This window comes from Macrosteles quadrilineatus, unplaced genomic scaffold (genome assembly GCF_028750875.1).
Source record: "Macrosteles quadrilineatus isolate MER2022 unplaced genomic scaffold, UCM_ALF_1.0 Scaffold_6__1_contigs__length_79288215, whole genome shotgun sequence".
NCBI lineage: Eukaryota > Metazoa > Arthropoda > Insecta > Hemiptera > Cicadellidae > Macrosteles > Macrosteles quadrilineatus.
Window position 1 is genome coordinate 49178028 of NW_026542599.1, and position 24069 is coordinate 49202096.

The window sequence follows — 24069 nt, forward strand, 5'->3', positions numbered from 1 at the left end:
TTGTCATTTTAATGATTACTGATTGTTATTGATGTTAATTTTTCACACTTATTGTTATTGTAGTTAATTATTTACACTGTTTTTTGTTATTGTCATTGATGTTTATTATTCACACTTTGTCTTGTTATTGTTATTGATGTTAATTATTTACACTGTTTCTTGTTATTGTTATTGATGTTATTTATTTACACTGTTTCTTGTTATTATTACTTTTTTTCACAATGTTGTAACTGTTGCAATTTCACTCAAACTGTCCACCACCACCAAACTTCTTACTCATTTATTGATGTTTTCTATTGTATTATATCTTGTTGCATGTAAATCTTGTCTAATGATTGTTTTGTAAAATGGCGATTGCCGTCGAAATGAATAAATAAATAAATAAATAAATAACTTGTCCCCTAGTTATATAACCAAACAGTAAAGCACAAATCAAGAAATTAACCCTAAAATAATGGAAACAAAGTTTCATCGACACTAGCGCCTTTGTGTCACTTACATGAACTAGACACGAAAAACGTGCTTCAAAATTTACAATGGGATGAGAAGTCTACTTGTGTTGGTTAGTCTATGGTAATACTTTTGACTATTGATACAAGTAATACTTCGTTCAGAATATTTATGCGGTTTTAGGAGAAGAAATCCATCCCCTCCACTTGACATTTACCTTTAAAATAATAGCTCTACAGCTGAGCAACATACATTAAATACAAATAAAGTGGTGAGAGATTTTCCCCTCAAACCACCTAAATATTGACAATGAAGTATAGTGCAGTAGTATCTTTTTTAGCAAATCTCACACAAGCAAAAGACTGGTTATTTGTGTGTTTGAAGGCATTAATTAATTTACCTTAAAAAGGAAAAACAATAAAACAGGACAGTAACAAAAAAGTAACTTCATGATGTATGTTGTTTTTCTGAATCACCGATGATAAAATATATATAAGGTTACATTACCTTGATCGCCAAGTGATCCATGTAAGTCCAAAAAATAGGATTACGCGTGTTTCGACGTCAAAGCGTCATTGTCAAATCGTCGGTTTAGAAAATTTTGTACGATTTGACAATGACGCTTTGAAGTCGAAACACGCGTAATCCTATTTTTTGGACTTACATGGATCACTTGGCGATCAAGGTAAAAAAGTAACATTACATTTGAACTTAAATACAAGTTTATTTACAAAGCAAGACTATTTACATAACAAGTATTTGGTTCAACCTAAAGTTGACGGATAACTGATTGCCTTTTTTCAAATATAAGCTCGACAGGCATCATAGTAGACTCAAAGTTCAAACCAGGTTGAATTTATTTTAATTTCACTTGTTCAATAATAAATTACCACTAAGAAGACATAAAAAATTTATATAAAAAAGTTTTTGAATGCTACGTAACTTTCTGAAACACATAAAAAAAAATAAAAAACACATTAAAAAAACAAAAAGAATAAAAGGTAAAAGAACCCATTTTAGTAGTTACAATTGAATATATACATAAAAGGGAAAATGTTTACAAATTAGATAGCCATTTCCAACAGCGCATTGAGAGAGGTCGGTTCCCATTGGCCAGAGTTGCAAACAAACAAGACGTTGCGGTCGATGTACACTTGGAGTTTGCCGCACTTGTACACCTGCTTAGCCTCTCGGTATCGGTTAGGTAGAGGCATCCAAACAATGCCAAGTTCTTCACAACGCTTCTGAACGAGGTCCTTAAACTGCTGTGGTACTTGCTGGGTGGTCTTGATACACTCGACCAAACCCTGGGGAAAAACTGCAGTTAGACAACAGCAAAAAATACTACAACAAAGCAAGGAGAAAGAGTCTAAACTGACACAAGACTTTACACCAAACACAGAGCATTTGAAAATTTCACTGTCACTCATGCATTTTCAAACAAGGAAGATGCCGTCAAGAGGAAAATGCCGTTGGAGACAGTGAAATATTCTAACATTTTGTGTATAGTATAAGGTTTTGTGGTTCATGTGCCAGTTTGCACTCTTTCCCATTGAGGTGAGCCTGCTATCTCAACTAAAATTCCTAACAACCTAGGCCCCTATGCTCATGTTTATCCTTAAAGTGTAGAGAAAGTATATGTAGCAGTTTGCAGATCAAAGTTCTGTCTGCACTGATTGCCTTGATTACAACTGAGTGGACCAGAAGATCCAAACTAGTACAAACTTTTACAAAACAAGTTTTAAGCATAAAGTTTAAAACTTTGCAGGATAAGGAAGGGACAACCCTCAAATGTAATCATAGTCATTGATTGAAGTAGTCCTATGCAACTCATAACTGATCAATCTACATGACTCTGAGGCGATTCCAACTTGATTTGAAGTGGTACTTCACTACCAAAAACACTACACTAGTTAAAACACCTATTCTTTAGAATCAGATGATTTATCATTCCAACAGTGAAGTAGTCAGGAGTTCAAGATATATTGGACCTCGTACAAGATTGTAGGAAACATCAACCTAACCTTATCTACACATGATATGTTAAGGATTCTTTGTTCTGTTCTTCTTCCCTTGTATCTAGACAGACATAAAATATTGACTGTTGGTGTAGATATACCTGGTAGCGGGCCTGGGCTTGAGCAGCTTCTTGTTGTGAAGGTTGAGGCGCAGAACCTCCTCCCACTGATCTGTTCATCAGCTCTAGAGCTGATCTCAGGTGTTCTGTTAACATAAAACGAAAAATTATTAAAAAATATGTAACACAGAGCACAAGGGTCTAAGTTTTTCACCTTCACTATAAAGTATTCTAATATTTTGTGTTTCCTGTGCTTGTTTGGACTCTTTCCCAATCAGGCAAGCCTAATATAGTAAAAAAATCCTAAAAAATAATAAAAACAACAACAATGTATTTAAAAACAACAAACTGGATTTTAAAGCCTTGGACATTCAAAAGAGTCATTTAAAAACACTGTCTGTCTAACATCCTTAATTGAGAAATAAATAAGGCACCTGAATGAAGGTTCAGGTTAGGCTTACCTTTGATTACTGGTTCATTGAGCAGAGGTTCGGGAAGTACACTCTTCCAGCCTGTGTACCAGTTGGTGACCTGGTCATAGTTGGGATTGAGGTTGAGCCATAGAGTGAGAACCTGTAGCCACTTGGGAAAGAAGCTCTTGTCCAAGAGAGACGCAAGAACATGTGATGGGAGTAGTTCCTGCCATTCCATCACCCAGTTCCAGTTGTCTAGGAGAAACATAAGTAGCATTTGTAAAAACAGACACTTCTTTAATGTCAAGGGATGATTCAAGATGTTGATTTTATAACAGGTTTACATCATATAGTCAAATAAGATGTATACAGTAAAATTATATCAAATGTTTATCTTGAACCCTCCAAAACTCAAAGACAGATTAGAACAATATTTAATCGACTGGATTCAATTTTATTAGTTACACTACAGAGAAGTAAGACACTAAAGATACATTCAATGGTACACTTAAGTAGTGTCTAACACCAGTCGCTAGTGTCTAGAACAAATTCTATTCGTCGTCCCAAATCACCATCACCATCTGTAGTAGTATTTGGTCCACATTATAAAAACTTGTGCATTTGTTAAAATCAGTAAACATAAAACATTCTGAATAAGGACATTGAACTTTCAAAATTTAGGATTTTTTTTGTTTAACCTATTAATTTTCCCCATCTCATTATCTGCCTAATAACTCACCTAAATGCTGCTGATGGGGGTTGATGACAAACTCCTGTAAAGTGAGGTGCAGTTTAGGTACGATGTTGTTGATGAGGAAAGCGTCCATCTCTCCCTTACTGAAGGCCCCGACCCACGGCCTCAACATGAGCCTGGCCGAGCAGTCCGACGGATGCCACGACACCAACGCAGCCGCCAGCTTGTGGCGGATCATGGGGAATATCGTAGTGTTTAGGTACTTGCCTGTGAAGAAACAAATGTTGAAAAACATCAGAAACACTGTTGAAGTAAAACCACACTAACTTGACACCCAGAAACTCAACAGTCATCAGCGGACTAGAGGACAGCGCACACATCTAGCTGGCTTTGTCTTACTGTTGTGTTAGAGTTTTCGAGTTCTAATTGTTGAATATTCCTCATTTCTTTGAAGACTGTTAACTCGATATGTAAAAATACTCATCTTAGTAATAAATTTATGTGCAAAAACGAGTCTGATATGTATTCATTTAATAAACCCTATTAAATATTTCAATGTTCTGACATCAACAACCCCAAAACTTCACTACCTTTGGCCCTCTGGGTACACAAAAAATTGTCGAGTTAGTGATTTTTTGATTTTTCACTATAGTGGCTTTTCAAAGTACTACTGAAATTTAACGGATCTCTTGGAAACTTACTTTCTAGATGTAACTTCGTACATGTTACAATTAGGGATGAGTGGTTTTTCAAATTCGGTTGTCCGTTTTGTCTGTTTTTAGAAAATAAAACCTGAGAATTGATGGAAAATGTCGATGATGATGTCCTACCACTGCGGGAAACGATCATGATAATTCTGCGACTTTTGGACACAATAAAAATAGTGGCATGATTACCGAAATTCATTCTGCTTTTCTACCAGCAGCCACTCAAGACATGCGTAAAAAACAGCTTAGTTATGACGAGTTTTTAAAAAAAATAATGACTAATTTTTATTGTGGTTATAAAAAAGAATGATTGCAATCATCCATTTCTCATTAGTTATCGGTGAAACCCAAATTTTACCTGCAATAATAACTGTAACAATGTAATCAAACCAAAAACAAATAGAATCATTATTGATGTAGCTTAGGCAATTTTATGCAGGCCTATTAAATTTTGGTGTTTTCCACGCCAGTGGCATTATTACTCTTTTTTTGTAAGAGAATGGTCCAAAACTTGGTATTTTACAAAAGTTCTATCGTTGATCTTTGTGTTGGGGAGTAAAAACTAATAAGATAGTCGATCTCATATTTCTACTTAAATCTAAAAATAACCGACAACCGATGAAACAAAACCTGAACCATTAAATATTGCGAATAATACATCACTATAGTTCGGCCGCTTAGAAAACGACCTGCGCGCTAATGCTAAACCAATGCTGGAGGAGGTCGTTTTCTAAGCGGCCGACCTATAGCTAAAATATAACTTATCATAAGGTTGTATCAATAACAGGTGGAGGAGCATAAGCTGTCATTCCATTGGATAGGGTTAGGAAAGATCTCCTTACATTTTTGCCAGTCCACTACAGTTTCCAAAACTCATTGAATTGAGCCTAGGACATGAAATATGATTAATTCTGGCACTACAGTATTATACTCTAGGATTGTCATGCCTACCCAGCAGAGGTAGCCAAGGGTGTATCCAGGTATGTATTGGTATTGTGTCTGTGAGAGGGTTCCACTCCTCCACCTCCTGATGTAGCCTAGGTAAGATCAGCTGTTGGAGCACATTGTCCATGGTCAAATAGCACTACAGTATTATACTCTAGGATTGTCATCCCTACCCAGCAGAGGTAGCCAAGGGTGTATCCAGGTATGTATTGGTATTGTGTCTGTGAGAGGGTTCCACTCCTCCACCTCCTGATGTAGCCTAGGTAAGATCAGCTGTTGGAGCACATTGTCCTTGGTCCAATAGCACTACAGTATTATACTCTAGGATTGTCATGCCTACCCAGCAGAGGTAGCCAAGGGTGTATCCAGGTATGTATTGGTATTGTGTCTGTGAGAGGGTTCCACTCCTCCACCTCCTGATGTAGCCTAGGTAAGATCAGCTGTTGGAGCACATTGTCCAATAGCACTACAGTATTATACTCTAGGATTGTCATGCCTACCCAGCAGAGGTAGCCAAGGGTGTATCCAGGTATGTATTGGTATTGTGTCTGTGAGAGGGTTCCACTCCTCCACCTCCTGATGTAGCCTAGGTAAGATCAGCTGTTGGAGCACATTGTCCATGGTCCACGACGGCACCAACGGCTTCCACGTCTCAACAAACTCCACCATCGTCTCAAATTTTCTCGGCTGCCAAGCACTGTCACGATAAACACAAAATTAACTTCAGAATTAGCAAAATATATCACACTGTGGTTGGATTGGTATAGGGTAAACCATATGAATGATAGCGATAGATTACGCAACACCTTACTGTATTTTATACTGTACATCCATCTTGTGGAGATACACAGAGTCGGACAAAAGTATTGACACTAGGGTTGCCACCTTTGGTTAGGGAAACATTTTGAAATGCCCCCCTTCCCCATGGATTAACATAGGCTTATATATGGGCATAAGGAACCAAAATCGGGACTGTCAAGACAGAATTGGGATGGGTGCCATCCCTGATTGAACCCCCTATTAACTATTTTAATGGGTTACACCAAGAAAACCAAACTCTGCACACCTCTATGGCATAAAACATTAAAGTACACTTTTTGGTTGCTATACCGTACCAACTTTGCCCCAAACCCCAAAATGGGGTATTGTGAGGGCAGCTCAACATTTTAAATGTAAACCCCCTCAAGTAACACCTCATTTTAAAGGCCATCAGTTAAACAGAATATTGGCAAAAACTAGAGTGCTCTCATGGTAATTCATTATCACATTTTATAAGAAATGGTAGGACAATGATTAGAATAAATTTCCTTATTACTGAAAATCTTTCTCTTTTGTAATTAACAAAAGTGGGCAGTAACCATGAAATGTTTAAATATTTTGTGTGTATATTTATGGGTGACCCAATGTGAAGGTTGCTCTTCCTACTGAATTAAGAAAGGTGTAGGTCAGAGCTCTAACTCAAACCTTCTCTGGTTGAAAATGCTGTCAAAGACTGGCAAATATTCTAATTTCTGTGTATAGTGTAATGTTCTGCGTTTCATATGCCTTGCTATCCTCACCTGACAGCAATGCGGACACATGGTATCCAAGTGTCCCACAGCAGTTTGTGGTACGGATCCTGTGTAGACGAGACTGTCAGAGTCTGATCCTGCTCAAGGATACTCCGCCATTGTCTGAACACCTCCACAGGCTGGGCTGGGTCCTGTAGTGGTGACCAGGCTGACAGGTAGTCCTTGAACAGAGGCCTGACCACAGTGTCTGCCAGCGACGACACCTCATATATGCAGTACTCCATGTAGTACTTCTCCTGTCAAAGTACAACACATGATTTAACTTTTACTTGAAATCTACCTACAACACTATGACACTCCTCAGATAAGTTGTTACTGAGTATGGATTTAGGAATCAGTTTGGAAAACTTTTTTGTCTGTTCACAACGGTTTGACAAGCCATTCCTCATCACCTTTAAAAAGACACTGCTACAGTTTGAAAACCCCCGCTTGTCATGACACAAACTGTTAGGTGGTGAAATCCGACAATGAATCAGTGAAGTATTTTGAGCTAATATATTGTATACACTGTATACATTGTCCATAAGTTACTCAATCATTTACAGCTGTTTTGCGATTGCAATAAGTGTGACAGAAGCAGATTTTTTGTTTTGTAACATAAAGGTGATACTATGGACAGTTTACTCAATTAGAGATTTTGAGAACAATTTAACTGTGAATATGGACTTAAAATTTCAGTTGGTAGCCCAAAGGTATTTTAAAATTATATTTTGATGATGAAATCATGAATTTGACCATGACTAGTATCATTGAGTATAGACCTAACCTAGAGTCTACACTCAATGGGGCATAGCATTACCCGTGCAGCGCCAGGCTCGGTAATGCAGTACATCAAGTTGCTAGTGCGCTCTACCGGTAACCATGCAAGACGCAACAATGACGCAACTCATCCCGCTGCTGCGGGCTCGCTGTCGGCTTTGCTAATAATTCAAGCGTGCTCCTTGCGAAACCAATATGGTTTAAAAAATTACTTCTATATATGAGGGTAAACATTTTATTCTAAACTACTCGTATAGAGTAATTTATTTTATAATGCGTATGATTTTTACACTTTACACGAATGTACCTATGTTGTAAGATTGGACATTACTTATTTACGCCTCTGAGAAAGTCTGTAAGCATGCTATTGCTGTAAAATTCCATAATAAACCTTTTTGAAAATACATGAACATTTTGAACATTTTGAACATTTCCCTTTGAGTTAGCGAATCAAACCAATTAAAATATAATATATAGTTAATTTTTCTATTTGATTGATATATGTTATGAAATTATTTATTTCCGCCATGTTTCAAGGTTCAAATAAAGCTTTCACACTTTTCATGTGTCATTTCAAATTCGAATATCTGTATTCTGCTTAGAAACAAATTCAGATAGTTACAATATCCTAACTTTACTCTTTTACCCTTTTACTATAATTGACGACAATGTATTAATTTACTGAAAATATTTATTGTCAATGTCATGTAAAATAGAATCAACAAACGTAGGCATAATAAAAAAATACCCCTCAATAATAACTAACCAACAGTGTATTTAATCCATGTCGTAAATTTGCCTTTATACTGTTCATACACATGTATGTTTTTTTTAAACTACTAATTTAAAATGTGTATGGACCAATGACATTTTTCCAACATTAAGGATTCCAACCGTGCTACTTTTTGAAACACACTTAATACTTAGGCTACACTTTCTCCAAACGTCACAGGTCGAGGCAGTGTGGCACTACTTGACAACTTAACATACCCTCTTGGATGGTTTTTGTGTCATAAAATGGTTTTCCTGCCTATGGGTGCGCCTTTTATAACCCTAAGCCCTCCCTCCAAACTAGGAACTAGTCAACTAGTCAGTATTTTGAGAAGTGGCATTGAGAACAGTCGTTGTCTTTAATCAGTGTATACGTTAACTGTGATATAGGTGAACGTTATTATTTATTTATTAGCTCTTTAAGTTAGTACCCGTTATTAGTGACTTCCTGAGTAGTACTATTTGTTATCGAAAATGAAATTTGTATAACGGTCTGTAAGATTTTCTACAATGACCTCGCAAAAAAAACAGGGTGATAAGTGTTTTTTTTCTAGATGCAATGCTACTAAAAGAGACAACCCAGACCGAGTATTTTTTAAGTTTCCAGTAGGTAATCCGGAAGTGTGCAGTCAATGGATTTTAAACTGCGGAAATGAGAGTTTGTCTGAGTTACCGGAATCTCTGTTAAGACGCCGAACAGTGTGCGATCGTCACTTCGAACGTTCGTGTTTCACTAGTGACATGAGAACACGCCTGGAAAAACACGCGATTCCGACGTTAAGTGGCGATAGGAATACCAGCGATGCCTCAGCACCCGTGTCGTCCACACCAACGCCAGCAGCATCCCTCCAAGACACAATGGACACATCGACGACGTCGTCTCCACCTCCACCAGAAACTTCAACAACAGGATTAAACTGCCTGTACATACTCTTTTACTTGTACTCTTGTAGGCCTAGTGTAAAGCCGAATCATAACTATGCATATTTTTGAAACGTTCTTCTCTCGTAGAATAAAGTGAAAGTAGCGCGTGTTATGTCACCGAGGAAGAATATGTAGTCTACAGTGGTTTGGGAATCAGGGGTGTACGACTTAACCGATGGTACCAGACAAATAATAAGGCGTAAAAATAAACACTGAAATAATTTTATAACACTTACCATATTAAAATTCTGGTAAATATTTTCAGTTAAAACTTTAAGAATAAAGAAATTTAGGATTTATGTTATAGAATTTTGTTAAATAATCAGTGCATATGCATTATCGTACGTGTTCTTAGTTTTAAATTTATGCAGAGAATAATATTATGTATTATCTAATATATAAAATTCTCGTGTCACAGTGTTTGTCTGCAAACTCCTCCGGAACGACTTCACCGATCGTTATGAAATTTGGTGTGTAAATTCTGTAGGTATGCGAATCGGACGTAAACTATTTCCCGTTTCGAAATTCTTAAAAGGGCTCCGCCCCAGTGGCTCTGGAGTTTCCCATGTTAACCTTATGAGAAATGGAATTAATGAATCTTAACAGCTGTATCAATTAAACAAGTTGGTTCTGTTCTATGATGTTCTTTAGCATTAAAGTTACAAGGATTACCAACAGGATGCAGCACTATTATTTCTTTTACATTTATGACAACAGCTAATTTGCAACCAAAAGGTGAGTGAGCGTAGCGAACGAACTTCAACTTGGAGGCGAGTGAGCGTAGCGAACGAGCTAACCTGAAGGCAAGTGAGCGCAGCGAACGAGCTCCAACCTAAAGGTGAGTGAGCGTAGCGAACAAACTTCAACCAGGACGTGATTGAGCGATGCGAACGAGATCATCTTGAAAATTAAACGTAACGGTACTTTCTTTCCATCGGTCTGTCTTAGGGGAAACCTATAACTTAGGCGATACGAAGTTCGCCGGGTCAGCTAGTATTATATATTATGTAAACCCACAACAGAAATAAAACAAACTTAGTTGTAATATCAATATAATAAACTATCGGTTAAACGATAAAAATGGTTTGCTATACAGTTGATCAGTATTGTACGTAAAAAGAAAGGTTTTTTTACAAACCTTTGTAATTTGATGTGAGTTTAAAATCATGATAGACAGTAAGTGAATCAAGTAAGTGAATCATATACAGAAAAAATAAATAAAATTGGGATTCCTGTATAGCCTACAATTAATTGTAGCATTACAATATTGACAAATAACTTTTTAATTGCGTCATGTATGGATAAAATTATGTTATATGTGTTAGAGGCAGTTGTTGCCGTTGCCCGTTCGTGTTCATTGCATTCGCTTTGTAGAAACAGCTCGACCGGTGAGGGAGAGGCCGGTTGCTGTGGGAAGTGACGATGAGTAGGGGGGAGAGACTGACGCGCGAGCGCGGTGCAGACTACCTTAACGCAGCGTGTCTCAACGCAGACTGAGCTCAGCGGCGTACTGCATTACCATTGACCACCACGACCCAAGCGTCAGCGGCCCGAACTACGTTGTCAAAAGCGGTACCGACTAACAGTATAGCGGTGGGCTCTCTAGGTTAGGTCTATACTCAATGCTAGTATCAACAATTTCCAAACAGCAAAAGGCAAAAAGAGGGACAGTTTGGTGTAATTTGCATGAAAACTACCATAGCAGGATCAGGTGGGCGATACACAAATCCTGCCTTAAAGGTTAGTAAAAAATAAATCCAGGATATTCCGGGACAAAATCCAACCTGCAGTTCCCGGAAGGCCAGTGACGCCTCCTGTAGTGTTATAGAGTTGTCTTCCGCCCCGGACACTAGCCTCTGTACAACAGCCATAACCTTGTCCAACACCTCTATCGTGTTTGCCTCCTCCTTTTCCTGTTTGGTCAGTGTTTCCACCTCCGCCTCCAGAGCTACACAACGGTTCTCAGCATACTGCAGCTTCCTGTCATTGGATACTATAGCCTGTAACAAACAAGTTGAACAGTTATGTTTAAAACAGGTACTGATAGCAGTCGAAGGTTTTTGAACTGGTTTGAGGTGACATGCAACATATAAGACCCCATAGAGCATCTGAGTGTTTGCGTGATAGCTGTAATTTATAACTAAAGCTGATTGCAAAAAATAGTGCTTTTTGTAGGCATTCTCAAGTAGACATATCTATGCACCAGCTGTAGCTAATTTTTTACTTAAAAAGAACTCTCACGGTATGCTAGGGTCTAAAAGTATGTTTTCAATGTTATTCTTTGTAAATGAGGTAGGCATACTGTAGTTAATGGGACATAACATGATGCAATAGCTTACAATAAGTTGTCCTATTAATTTGGATTTGTTAAAAAGTTTCCATGTTGGACAGATAATAGTATTTAACATCAGCACAATCTGACAGTTGCTCAACTCATCTTAGTCCAGTCAAAAAAGTTTAACCTCCAAAAAAATTTATAAGTTTTGAATCTTTGCATACTTATTTATAGGAACCAATGTTCTGATATATATCAATGGAAGAGTGGCTGTATATTAAATGAAAGATCATTATATTTTCAACAATAATGACATTTACACTTTTATTTTATTCCTAATGGTTACTGAGTTGTAGGGCTTTAATTATGACGTTTTTTTCTCAAACTGTTGGGGTGCGAACAATGGTGCATACTAAAGTACAGACAGTTTGAGAAAAAATACCATATTTTAACACCATATAACTCGGTAAGCATTAGGAATAAAATAAAAGTGTAAGCATCATTTTTGTTGGAAATTTAATAAACTTTCATTTAGTATACAGTCACTTTAAGCTCTGACAAATGGTTCTCGAGATTTAAGCCAAAAATAAAAAAATGAGCGCTGTTTTCACTAATTGACACCAGAGCTCGTCTCGTATGTATGGAGACGTTTGGTATAATTTTCCCTAGGTACTTAGAAATATGTGTGCAAACTGCAAAGTTTCAAAACTTTGCTATCTGCCGTTTTGCAATCTTTGTCTGTCTGATATAAGATTATGCATCGTGAGAATGTGCCATAATAGGAGGCTTTACTTCCCGATAATTTCTTAATAGGCCCAGGTAGGTATTGAAATGTCTAAAAGACCCGAGAGTTTAAAATTAGTTGCATCAAACAGATATTGTAAGATTAATTGAAAATAATTGTTTAAAAGCCCATGTTTAGTACATTATTTGAAACCTTTTTCTTTTCATTATGAAAAAGACTTATTTCAGAAAACTTTATAGAAATTAATCAGTTTGAGGTTGATTATTGGCCAAAAACTAACCTCCTCGCACATTTCCACCAGCAGGTTCAGGTTGTGCTGCAGTTCAGGCAGTTCAAAGTTAGTGAACTTCTTATCCTTGCGTATCTCCCACTGCTCGGAGGGCCGCTGTACGCTAGAGATGGCGTGGTACCCGGACAACACTCTCTGCTCAGGCCCCGTCATGTCTATCACCTTCACTTTGCTCAGTTCACTGTCACAAACAAACTTATTATACCTAAAACTTAACCATTTGAGTTTTACTGGCCGAAAGATTAGCATCAGAAAATGTAATGTTCGACTGACAGATTCAATCCCATCTATTCACAGGAATTTTTGAAGGTTACAAATGCTTTCAAAGGAAGGAATTGTTCCCTCACATTGTCAAACGATAGTTTGTGTTGAGGATTTTGTGAAGGTTTAAGGCTTACCTAACTGACTAGAAAATAGATGAAAATACACAAATAAACTCATAAGTATAGAATGTTTAAAGTTACCAGCTCCTTATTAAATATAGGATCTAGTTTTTGTAACAACCCGGAATCCCCAGAGGGATAAAAATCAGTTTTTTTAAGTTTTATTAAAAGCTATTAGGGTATAACTTTCTACGTTCGGGCCTGCATTGAAAACGGCATCGATGGAGCAGGACGAGCAAAGGTTTGACGTCATCGTAGAGGGGAGGATGCTAAAAGTGCGCCCCACATGCTTTTTCATGCACGAGCACATATCCTTTTGACTCCTTTTTCGGAAATCATTTAAGTTGCTTGAACAATATAGGCCCTAGGTAGAATTTATTCAATTACCCCGAACAGGCTCACATCAAGTTAATCTAAGAAACGTCATATCGAATCTGGTGTTCGACCGAGTTTAATTTCCCAAAACGTTTACTTTGGTGTTAACCAAGTCGTACAACGAAAGATTCATTAATTAAGGTATATTCACGATCACAATCAATTATTCAGAATTCTAAATTTAGCTTCACATATTTTTCGAGTGGCTATGATGAGCACTAGTTAAAGGTAAGCTAAACATTGTTGGCATTGTTGTAATTATTATTTTGAGTCAATAAACTTGAAACGATAATTAATTAACGAACACGTTAGAATCCTGGACAATCTCATTGTAATGTAAGGTAAAGCTATCTGGACAGATTTTAAGGTGTGAATAATTTCAGGTGAGACGACTGTTACGTATTATTTCCCCAAGTCCCGATTTTAAAATCTAATTTTGTCTCTCTACCCTAAATATTGTCATATTTAAATCTCTGTTTTCATCAGTAAGGTAACTCTGTTGTTAAGCCTATTCACCGCAAAATCCTTAAAATCAGGCCTAAAGGCATCTTAAAAAAATTTTCATGAATAATTATCAACAAAAAACCCACTTATTTATAGTATGTGGTGATAAAAGTTGAATTCCGTCCTGGAAGATTATTTGTAATAGTCATATTGAAACTGTAGACACAATGCATTGACAACTAACTAAAACAACAATACTCTCAATAATTAATAAGCTAGATATGTTTATTTTCTGAGCAGACTTATGTTATGAAAATCAAGCACCATTTCTAATACAACAACTACTTACTTGAATTCCCTTTTCTTCTTTCTCCCTGGTTGCTTGCTCTCCTCCAATACGTCTTCTATACTTTTGTACACATATTGTACTTTCTGTTTCTTACTCGAGCCGTCCTCTTTACGCCATTGTGAGACTTTATCACTTATAACAGTCTCCTTTTCTTTCTTCTTCTTTTCACCGTCCAAGTCAGCAATCTTTTGGCCTTTTTCAGGGCCATAAGCACCTGCAGCACAAATTATTGGGATGATTCCAAATCCATTAAATTTTAAACAAATATAATTTGAGATTATACAAATACGACAAGTAAATTAATATAATTCGCTTTGCCGATTGTAACTTAATATTTGTAAATGAACCACATGATTGTACTTAATTAAAATAACTAGTTGTTGATAGTGTGAACAGATGAAAATAAGTTCTTAGATTAGTCCAATTGTTATGGTTATTGATATTAAACGTGTTAGCAAAATTATTATTTGATATTTACTACAGTTCATTCCCTGAAACTTACCAATTGCACCTCTTCCTTTTCTCAAACTAGCTTCAATAGGAGCCTGAATACCCTGTAAGTCCTTCCCCAATCCTTTTCCAGGTTGGTAACCCATCTGTAACCAAACAACAATGGGTTTTATCAGAGTTAACTTAACATGAAAACAAATATAATTTAACACGTTCGCTACTGCAATAGTACGAAATTTTCCATTCACGTGGACCAGCGGACGCACATATGCGACGGCCGGTTCCCACCCATAGACTGCCGTCGCATATATGCGACGGCTAGTCACATTAAAATAGAGTGCCGACGCATATTTGCGTCGGAGTTCTAATGTTATTAAAATGCTTACATCTTTGTAGTGGTCTATTTAAAGGCACTGAATTCCCGGCAGTGGTCTACAGAGATGTCTGACGCACAACTGCGTCGCTTGGTCTGTGGATATGATGATTGGTGACGTCATATAATAGTTGGAAAACCCGGTCTTTACTTTTCTGCATCACTGTGTGTATGTATGCAGTATGTATGCTGCATTATCCTATGTAGCTTTTATATTTGTTCAGTTATAACTGTTCTTGAATAATCTGTTTATTTTTTTACTTACTTTCACCTTAAAACACAATAAAATGAACTGTTGCATATATGCGACGTTTAGTCTATTTCAAGAAAACTATGATAACTAGTGTACATGTTGCTCGAATTCGAGCAATTACAAAGTATTACAGGAGTTATTTCAGATTGAATAAAAGTCATATTTACAATGAGTTTAAAAGAGTCAACTCAAATACTACCGTGTGTAACTCAGACCCTGTTTATCTTCGTTATTGATAAACCTAAAGCATTCCGGACGGTTCTCTCCTTCTCAAAATGCCTCGCTGTACAGGCAACACAGGTCATTAATAGAGGGCCAATTGAGTTGAGAACGAAAAGTCGTTTTGGGGTAGTGTTAGTGCGCATTTTTAACCAAATAGTTGAAGTTGTCCAGGTTCAGGTTCAGACTGTGATGAGTTAAGCCTATTACGCGCCACTGTTCTGTAGCTGCGGTCGTTATCACGATTGCGCCTCCTGTCTATGTTTCGTTGTCGTTGCGTCGGAGACATTTAAAAGAAATAAACAACAAATAATAAACAAATTATAGCTACACAAAATAACGATAAATGCACAAACTTAAGTTACAATCATGCTAACACAATCCATCATAGCGACACAAAACAACGATAAATACACAAATTTAAGATACAACCATACTAACACGATCCGTCTTAAGGGTTATGTTTACACAAACTCAAAAAGTAAATAAATGTACTCAATGTGTTTCATTGAATTGAAAAGTAAATAACAGCAATAAAACTATACAGCTGATCAAAATGTAAACAATTATGCTCTTCATAAGGATAACATGGGAACTTTCAAAGCCACTATGGGGCAGAGCCCAAGGGACTTTTTTCAAAAATGTAAGGTCAGTTTGCAAATCTACGCGACACGCTCTTTCCAATGAGACGTCAATGGATAAAATCGGTTAGGAAATGGCGGAGGAGTTCAACTGACAAACTTTCGTGTAGCGTATTAATTATATAGATTTTCACTATTGTCTTCGCTGTAGACCGGGCGTCGCAAATATGCGACATTACAAAAGGTTATAAAAAATACATAAAAACAAGAATAATTTATTTACAAACACGATTATAGCGTATTACAATGTAAATGATCACTGTTTTACAGGTTTTCGCCCGTGGTCTGTGTGTACTGTTATCCAAGTGACAGCCGGTCCATCTGTAAGATTCAAATGTATACCTCGGTCTGTGGCAATGACCGCGGCGAGTAGCGAACGTGTTAAAGACACAATTTAATCTAATGACACATTTACAAAAACTTACAGCAAGACGGATAGCCTAATACAACCTTACAAGTGGAATTTTGATCCTTGCTGTTAATTTGGCCTAACTAAGTCTGGATAGGGGAAAAACATCTTGAACAGCATTTTACAAGCTGGCTCAGGAATGATAACTCAGACAAAGTTAAGTCAGTAAAAAGCTCAAGGCTTGGCTGAAGGTTTTTGCATCATTAGCATTATTTATAAAAAAACATATAGATTTATGGTGCAGCCTAACAACACAATTTTTGTCATAGTACGAGTAAATCCATTGGCTATTTTTATTAGTTTTCATGTTTTAACCCAGGAGATTTATCCAGTTTTAAGAAATTACCCCGATAAAATGTAAACAGTATAATTCTTGGCAGTTTTTAATAGGCACTGGGACATTTTACATTATGCAATAGGTTGTAGGCCTATATTAAAGTTTTAATGTGCAGATATTTTAACCCTTACCTGAAGCAACAGTTTTGCCCCAATGCCTTTTGTATGTTGTTCCCATTTGCCAACTCCTTTATTGGCGAGAACAGGGTTGAACTGAGTCTTTTGTCTCCGCAAGCCTGCTATTTCTCCTTCGATATTCATTGACAGGTTACTGAAAGAAGCTCTTGGTTCATCTTCTTCACTGTAACATTATTTTGTATCGATTAATTTTGTACAATGTGATGTCTAGGTACAAAATATTGCTAACATTAACTCAATGTCATCAACCCAGCTGTCATAAATTATCCTCTTCTACATTCGCCTATTAACTCCTATTAAGTACAGTGACTTTAAAACACTTTTTAACAGTCTGTGGGTACGAATTCTGCAATATTCAACATGGAAAAAGAGTTGACATTCTCAAATATGAGCTACTCTATTCTATTCCAATCACTGATATTCTGAATGCATTGCGCACAGTCCATATAACTGAGTTCAGCCACAAATAAACTCTAATCATACAAAGAGGTTATATTAGAATTAGGATACTATTTTTGGGGACCTTGCTTTGTCGAGTGATCCTATTTTTAGTAGTACACTACTAAAGTTTTGGAACTGAACCATTGAGATTAAATTTAGTGATATAGAAGCTAACTACACCATACTATTTTTTTATAGAAGACTCAAGTACAACCAAACAAAACAAAAACTATATTTTAACAAAACAGAATGTTAACATGAATATTCACGGGCTGCAAGGCTAAAAGGATAGCCAATTAAAAAACTAGCCAGATCAACATGTGATTTTGCATTGGTCGACTGGTAAAAGACTTAGTAGATATATAGCATCTCTTGGATGAAAAGTAATCCATTTTAGACTGAAAGTTGTTTACAGTCTTACCTCGATTCACTGGAATCGACCACTCTCCGTTCAGGTTCATCATCATTTTCTTCTGTTTTGTTTTCAATTTCCTTCTCTTTCTTCTTGCCTGCTTGATGTACGCCACCAGCAACAAAATTAACTGGCGCACTGTAATTCTTTGGCTTTTTAGATTTGCTAAATCCTGCTCGTTGGCTGGGGCCTTCATCCCCACTATCATCTGCCCACATTCCTAAAAAATCAAATTTAAGCAGAAACATAAATAAAGAACTAACTTATATATAAGATGTTGAGAACAGTAAAAGATAATGTACCGGTAGCCTAAGTTACTTTAAATAAAAACATTTCAAAGCAGCTAAAGTTAAAGACTACCTACGGTAGGCCTGTACCCTACATCTCATAACCATAGGGCATTATAAACAAGACTTTCTAAATTTGCTGTTTTTTTGCAAATGTTTTTTTTTACAATTTGGTTAAAAATAATGCAAAAACAAAAAAAGTTGGTAGTGATAAGTTGAATATTAGTTGTATTAATTTTTTGGTCTGGTTTCCAAGTAGGCTACATCACGCCACCAAGTAACTGTAGGTCCTAAGTTACTATATAATACGATTTTCAATAAACAACATCGGCTAAAAGACATCACCTGATACCATCTCCATTTAGATCATTAACACTATCCATGTCTGTCTATGTCTTTAACACAGTCTATCTCCAGAAGTCTAACCCTAATAACCATTTTTTGGCTGTGTCATAAATAGCTTAGGCCTAACTTATGTAACAATCATATTTATTCCGGAGGACTGGTGTTAAAAAACTATGTTTGCTAGTAAAAGATAGAGGAACGAAAGATAGAGGAAGGAAAAGGAAAGAGTTATTGGCTAACCTCATTTGAGTTTCACTCTTAAGCGTCTCAAAATCTAACAATACGACTCTGTTCAGAGTGTTGATAGCCTAATCAGTTAGGGAATTTGCAAAACTAGCCTGCTGATATTGTTGTATTATGCAACTAGCACTGTTTCCATGGGTCTTGTGTTGGACCTAGTGTAGGGATGAGCATCGATAGTCAATATTTTCGAAACATCGATGTTTATCTATCGACGTTCAATGGTAGGTTACTAAATGTTTTTGTTACATCGATGTTTTTGGCCAAGTAAGTTATTTAGACATCGATGTTTTCCATAACTAAATTGTAGGGATTAGATTTTATGAAAATTTAAATTACATTTTTGTATTTTTATGTTAATGAAAGGTCCTGATGAAATATTGAATCCACATATTTTGTGAACTGGGCTGCACTTAGGAAAGCGTAGAGTGAGTGAGATAGCCAACTACTTTTATTGTGAGGTGCTTGTTTTAGTGGCGGTTATAAGAGCCCGGCCCCCCCACCCTGCAAGTTTGTTCACCGGGCCCCCCTCTCCGAATAATCTTTAAAAACATTTCAACATTATTACATGAGTTACAGCCTAAACTTGCAATTTAGCTTGGCACGGCATCTCCCGAGGCACCGAGGCATTTTCATCGTCTTCCATGATCGTGGCAAAATCATGAAATACTCCCTGTATTCATGGAAGAAACATTATCATAGTCTACCGTGATTGCAACCAAACCTATGACATAATCAGAGATAACAACAATATCGTCTCCCGTATTCTTGGCGCAATCGCTAATAAGCTATCTCCCGCAACCTGTGGTAATGGAGAAATAATTTTTTCCGCAACTGCGGCAAAATCCTAGATATGTCTCCCGCGGACAAAGAAACGTTATTATCGTCTTCCGCAACTGCGACAAAACATTGAACATCTCCTGCGGCCACGAAGATATCGTCATAGTCACCCAGGGGGAAATTTTCACGTCGATACCGTGATCACAGCAAAAGCGTAAGTTATGCCTAATCTTACAATTTTGTGAGCGTGATCCTCGCGGACATAAAAGCTTATACTTTTAATTGGGCATTATTGTATTGAGTACTGAGAAAATTGGCTCGCGCTTGATTTTCTGACTTTGTGCTTGATCTCTCAAGCTAGGCTAGGCTCTGCTCGGCTTGAAAATCTACATTATATAAAAATCAACGGTTTCCAAAGCAAAAGCATAGGTAAGTAGCCTAACATTATTTAAACCTGACTCGAAGTAAACAAATCTAAAGTGCAGCCACCTATTAGTAAGAAATGAAATGAAATTAAAATACTTCTTAAGCATCCATGAAAGAATGGAATTATTTGTTATCTAGTGTCCTAGCCACCTAGGTTAAGTTAATTCGCCGATTTGATCGTAAAAAGATGTCAAGTTCATTTAGTGAAATCAGTATAGAGGGCCCTCCCTGGTGTGACCCGCCGGGGGCTAGGAGGATTAACATTAACATTATTGTTTTGTCCTCCTAGGCCGGGGGCCACATTGGTTCTAAATATGGCCCTATTACGGCCTTCACACAGTCCACGAGGACAGTTGAAGCAACCTGCATGACTGATGACAACTCTTTTACTTAGGTTGGTAGAGAACTTTTATCGATTGGTCAAGTAATAGTATCAGTTTAGCTGTCGTAAACTACTTGTCCTAGTGCTCTTACTGGTTTTAACAAATTTTTGTCATAAAAAAGTAAGGTAATTGTCATATAAATATTGTTATGATAGGGGGCCTATGTGGCTGAGCCTGTTGCACAATTACGGGCCCATGTCCCAGTAAAATTTCCCAAAAATCCCGGTCAAGGCTCACGGGCCCCCCGCACCGCAGGCCCGCTATGGCTGACTTGTTTTAAACTAAAATGCTACCCCTGTAAATCAATTTCTATTTGTAATAAATTTTCGCAGCAGTACTCCTGCCCTCTAGCATAATATAAATATTTCGTCTTGCAAATGTGAAAGAGAAACTGCCAATCTAGAACGTCTCAGCATAGGCCTAGACTAACCAACGCAAGGGAGTATGTTTCAGTTAGCCTAATCAATACTAGTAGAGTAAGCTGTTAATTAGCTGAGGGAGCACAGAGAGCAGATAGAAAAACTGAAAAAGACCCAATTACCCCTGAAACATCAATGGTTGACCTAGGCTAGTGGCTGTTAATCCTTTACTGCCTAGCCATTTATTCAATTAAGTTGTTTGGTTGTTCATAACATTATCTCAACGAAAACTCTTCACTAATCGTTTTGTAATGTAAGCCTAAAAGTACCAAGTAATGTTTTACTTACCATAAATTTGTTGATTCTTTGAATTGCCTCCTCGAAATCTTCTTGCACCAGGGTTAAAAGCCCGGTTAAGATCTTCATCTGTAATGTCGAAGGCTTCCACTTCGTCATCAGACATATTGAATAACTATAAATGAAAAATTTATTACTTGAATATTCGTTAATAATAATAAAATGAAGATTGAAGAATGTTTACGTTTACAAACGATTGTTTTGTTGTTGTCTTCATAACCTACAACCTACAACCAATCCAATCCAATCCATTCAAATCAGTTTTCATTCCTTCCAATCCAGTTCCAATCCTGAATCCAACCTACCTGCGATCAAGTGAGTCTGTGTGAGTCCGATTCCGTCCCGTTCCGATTCTTTGACGAATTGCTTTGAAGAATTGGTTCGGTAATTTAACCATGCAGCTACATAATTAAATGTTTTTAATTTTAGTCCCAGAGGGCCGACTCGGTCAAAATCCCACAGATCAATGTTATGTCGATTTTGTTTGAATGAGATTGATTGTGTGTTTTCTGTTCTCGTCTTTTTAATTTTAGTGGTTTTAATTTGTTATATCTTTTGATATTGAGGTCAGTCGCAGTTTCGTTGGTGATGGTTAGATGCTTTCTGGTCGCTGGGTTAATTGTATTGTATCGGTTTGGTTGATCCACGGCCTCAATACACTTAAAAAGAAAAAATGGCTTGATTCGGATTGTTGTTACTGAGGGAAAAAGTTAATAAAGTTTCATACCCAGTTTGAGAAAATGGTATAATAAGATTGATTTGTCTCCACGTCATGCCTAGGGTCTGAGTGACTGGGTAGCTGAATGATAATAGCGCTCTCATGGTGATCAGAAAGTTGCAGGTTCTCATATGCCACCTATAACTTTTTGATGATTCGAGTTCGGTGTTTGATGATATTTTTTATATTTATAAGTGGAATTTTATACTCTCTGGGAACCCTTAATCAACCACGTTTCTTATAAAACTATCAATATTGATAGTTTTAATAAGTAGTAAAATTGTTTCAATGATATGGTTTACTGAATGAATATCAGTTCAGTACTCTTTTAGGCTACAGTAATACGATAATCTCTTTTACATACTTCTGTCGTAAAGTAATGTTGATTTTTTTCTAATCTTAAGGTTTGCTTCTAGCACCGGTACGTATGCGTAAAAAAATAATATGAAATGTGTAGCGCTCGAATGTTAAGTACCAGTAATGGCTATTACCAAAACCACATCCTTAACAATAATAGAGACAATCATTGAGACGACAATCAACAGAGTAGCCACGTATTAATTACAGAGTAGCCAGAGCTAGACCAGTCTGAAGTAGTTCTTAGGGTTATCAGCGAACAAACTTTTCTAGTTTATTGTTCTATCAATAATCTGTTGACCTATAGAAATTACTGGCATGTCATATCAGCTGACACCGGCATGGCCTGATTGTGATTAAAGATCAGCTTTTAAGGCCATTAATTTGAGACACTGACTTCATACACTTGGAATAACGCAGTTTAGAGACAAAGTAGTATTTAGCATAACCCATTTATAGGCTACAATCATGTATGACGTGTTTACTGTAAACTGGAATGGATTTTTGTCGCTTGAGGCAATAGTGAATTCTGTCTGCATTATGTTATTAAAAGCTATAGGGAACATCAGGAAGCCAAATTTTTAAATCAGACAAAGATTTCAATCACTTACTGGAAAATATTTGGACGTATCAAATATCAAAGCCTTTAACACTTATCTGGCAATAGACATTCCAAACAATTTAAAGTTCTATGCGTATAGCCTTGAGAGAATCCGCACGTTTTTGAACTTTGTTTCTGCTAAAAAAAAAATGTAAAACTATAAAGATACAAAATTGCAATCAGTGCATCGAATTAGAAAACTGGCCACCGAATGTGCGATCATTATTATAATTATAAATTCAGATGGGGACGGCACCTCAAATCAAATCATTTCAACCTAGGTGCGTATTAAAAAAAAAATTGAGTCAAGGATAAGTGTAGAATGCAGTGTAGTGAAATTATATGTGTGGCTTTTTGACTGACTAAAAGATAAGCAGTTTTATTAGCCAAAGCTCCAATGATCCGAAACAGCTGGACCCAGTTTCGAACCATCCAAACGCTTCTGATTTTTCTCAGGACCGATCCGGCGACCTTGATCGTAAGGCGAGCACTATAATAACCATTTGGCTACCCACCCAGGTCACTGTATAAATAAGTGGTAGAAAAGATGTTTACAAGATGCATAGAATTTAGTAGTATGATATTTTTTAAACCAGTTTATCAATATCTATTGATTGTCCCAACTTACTTGCTTAAGGCCGTAATTATATAATATACATCACGGAAGTGGATTTTTATCAAAATATTTATTTATGAATGTTATGTAAGGAGATAAAAGTGCATCGTGAAAAAATTACGTCACTTTGTGATGTAAATTTTTGTTATCTATGATGATTATTTATCTTGGTTTATTTTTAACACACGTTGTGAGGCCAGTGAATCATATGACGCAAATTATATTTGCTATTCGGTAAATTTGCGTGTGAAGTGATAGGAAATTTTTGACAACAATAACAATAATTAGAAAACATAATAAATGTAAGGCCACATCTCTCCAGGGGGGTTTGTTAATGAAATTTTAGATGTGCAGTAGTCCTAAACATATTGAAATATTGAGCCCTAAAGAAAGTATAACATCTGTTATATTCAATACAAAGTTTTAATTATTCACCTAGCATGGCCTAATATTTTGATGGTTCGAAACATGACCCAGCTGTAGTGATCATTGGGCTTTTATTGAATGGACCTGGATAAAGAAACAGTTGATCTTGGCCAGTAACAATACTTCACTACTAACACCTTACCACAGCCTTCTCTAATTATTCATCCTACATCCATCTTTCATTTATATTTGGATTAATACGTATACCCAGGTACAGTCTCAGTAGTGCCCACATTTTAATTTGTAATAATTAATATAACATCAAAGAGCATCAATTTGCATGTTTTAAGTTTCGTTTTCGAGATTCAACTTTTTGGTTTAGAAACCCAAA

At 36.7% G+C, this 24069-nt stretch overlaps 1 protein-coding gene across 1 annotated transcript; it reads right to left on the bottom strand.

The window, feature by feature from the left end:
• Positions 1 to 1188: 1188 nt before the first annotated feature.
• On the bottom strand, positions 1189 to 21231 carry LOC128997193 (tuftelin-interacting protein 11-like). Its single transcript, XM_054422790.1, has 13 exons — positions 21012 to 21231; positions 17853 to 18063; positions 16985 to 17153; positions 14674 to 14767; positions 14172 to 14385; positions 12612 to 12801; positions 11096 to 11311; positions 6846 to 7093; positions 5787 to 5983; positions 3680 to 3901; positions 2989 to 3195; positions 2570 to 2673; positions 1189 to 1757 (listed from the first exon to the last, which is right to left on the bottom strand). The coding sequence occupies exons 1-13, from the start codon at positions 21124 to 21126 to the stop codon at positions 1515 to 1517; spliced, it is 2430 nt and encodes an 809-aa protein (XP_054278765.1). The 5' UTR covers positions 21127 to 21231; the 3' UTR covers positions 1189 to 1514.
• Between the last annotated feature and the right edge of the window lie 2838 nt (positions 21232 to 24069).

Bases quoted from the DNA above. Each gene is read 5' to 3' on its own strand.
- LOC128997193 (XM_054422790.1), bottom strand. From the start codon at position 21,126: ATGTCTGATGACGAAGTGGAAGCCTTCGACATTACAGATGAAGATCTT. The intron at 3,902-5,786 runs GTAGGCATGACA...GTTTCTTCACAG, and splicing joins CCCTTGGCTACCTCTGCTGG to GCAAGTACCTAAACACTACG. The intron at 2,674-2,988 runs GTAAGCCTAACC...TTATGTTAACAG, and splicing joins CAATGAACCAGTAATCAAAG to AACACCTGAGATCAGCTCTA.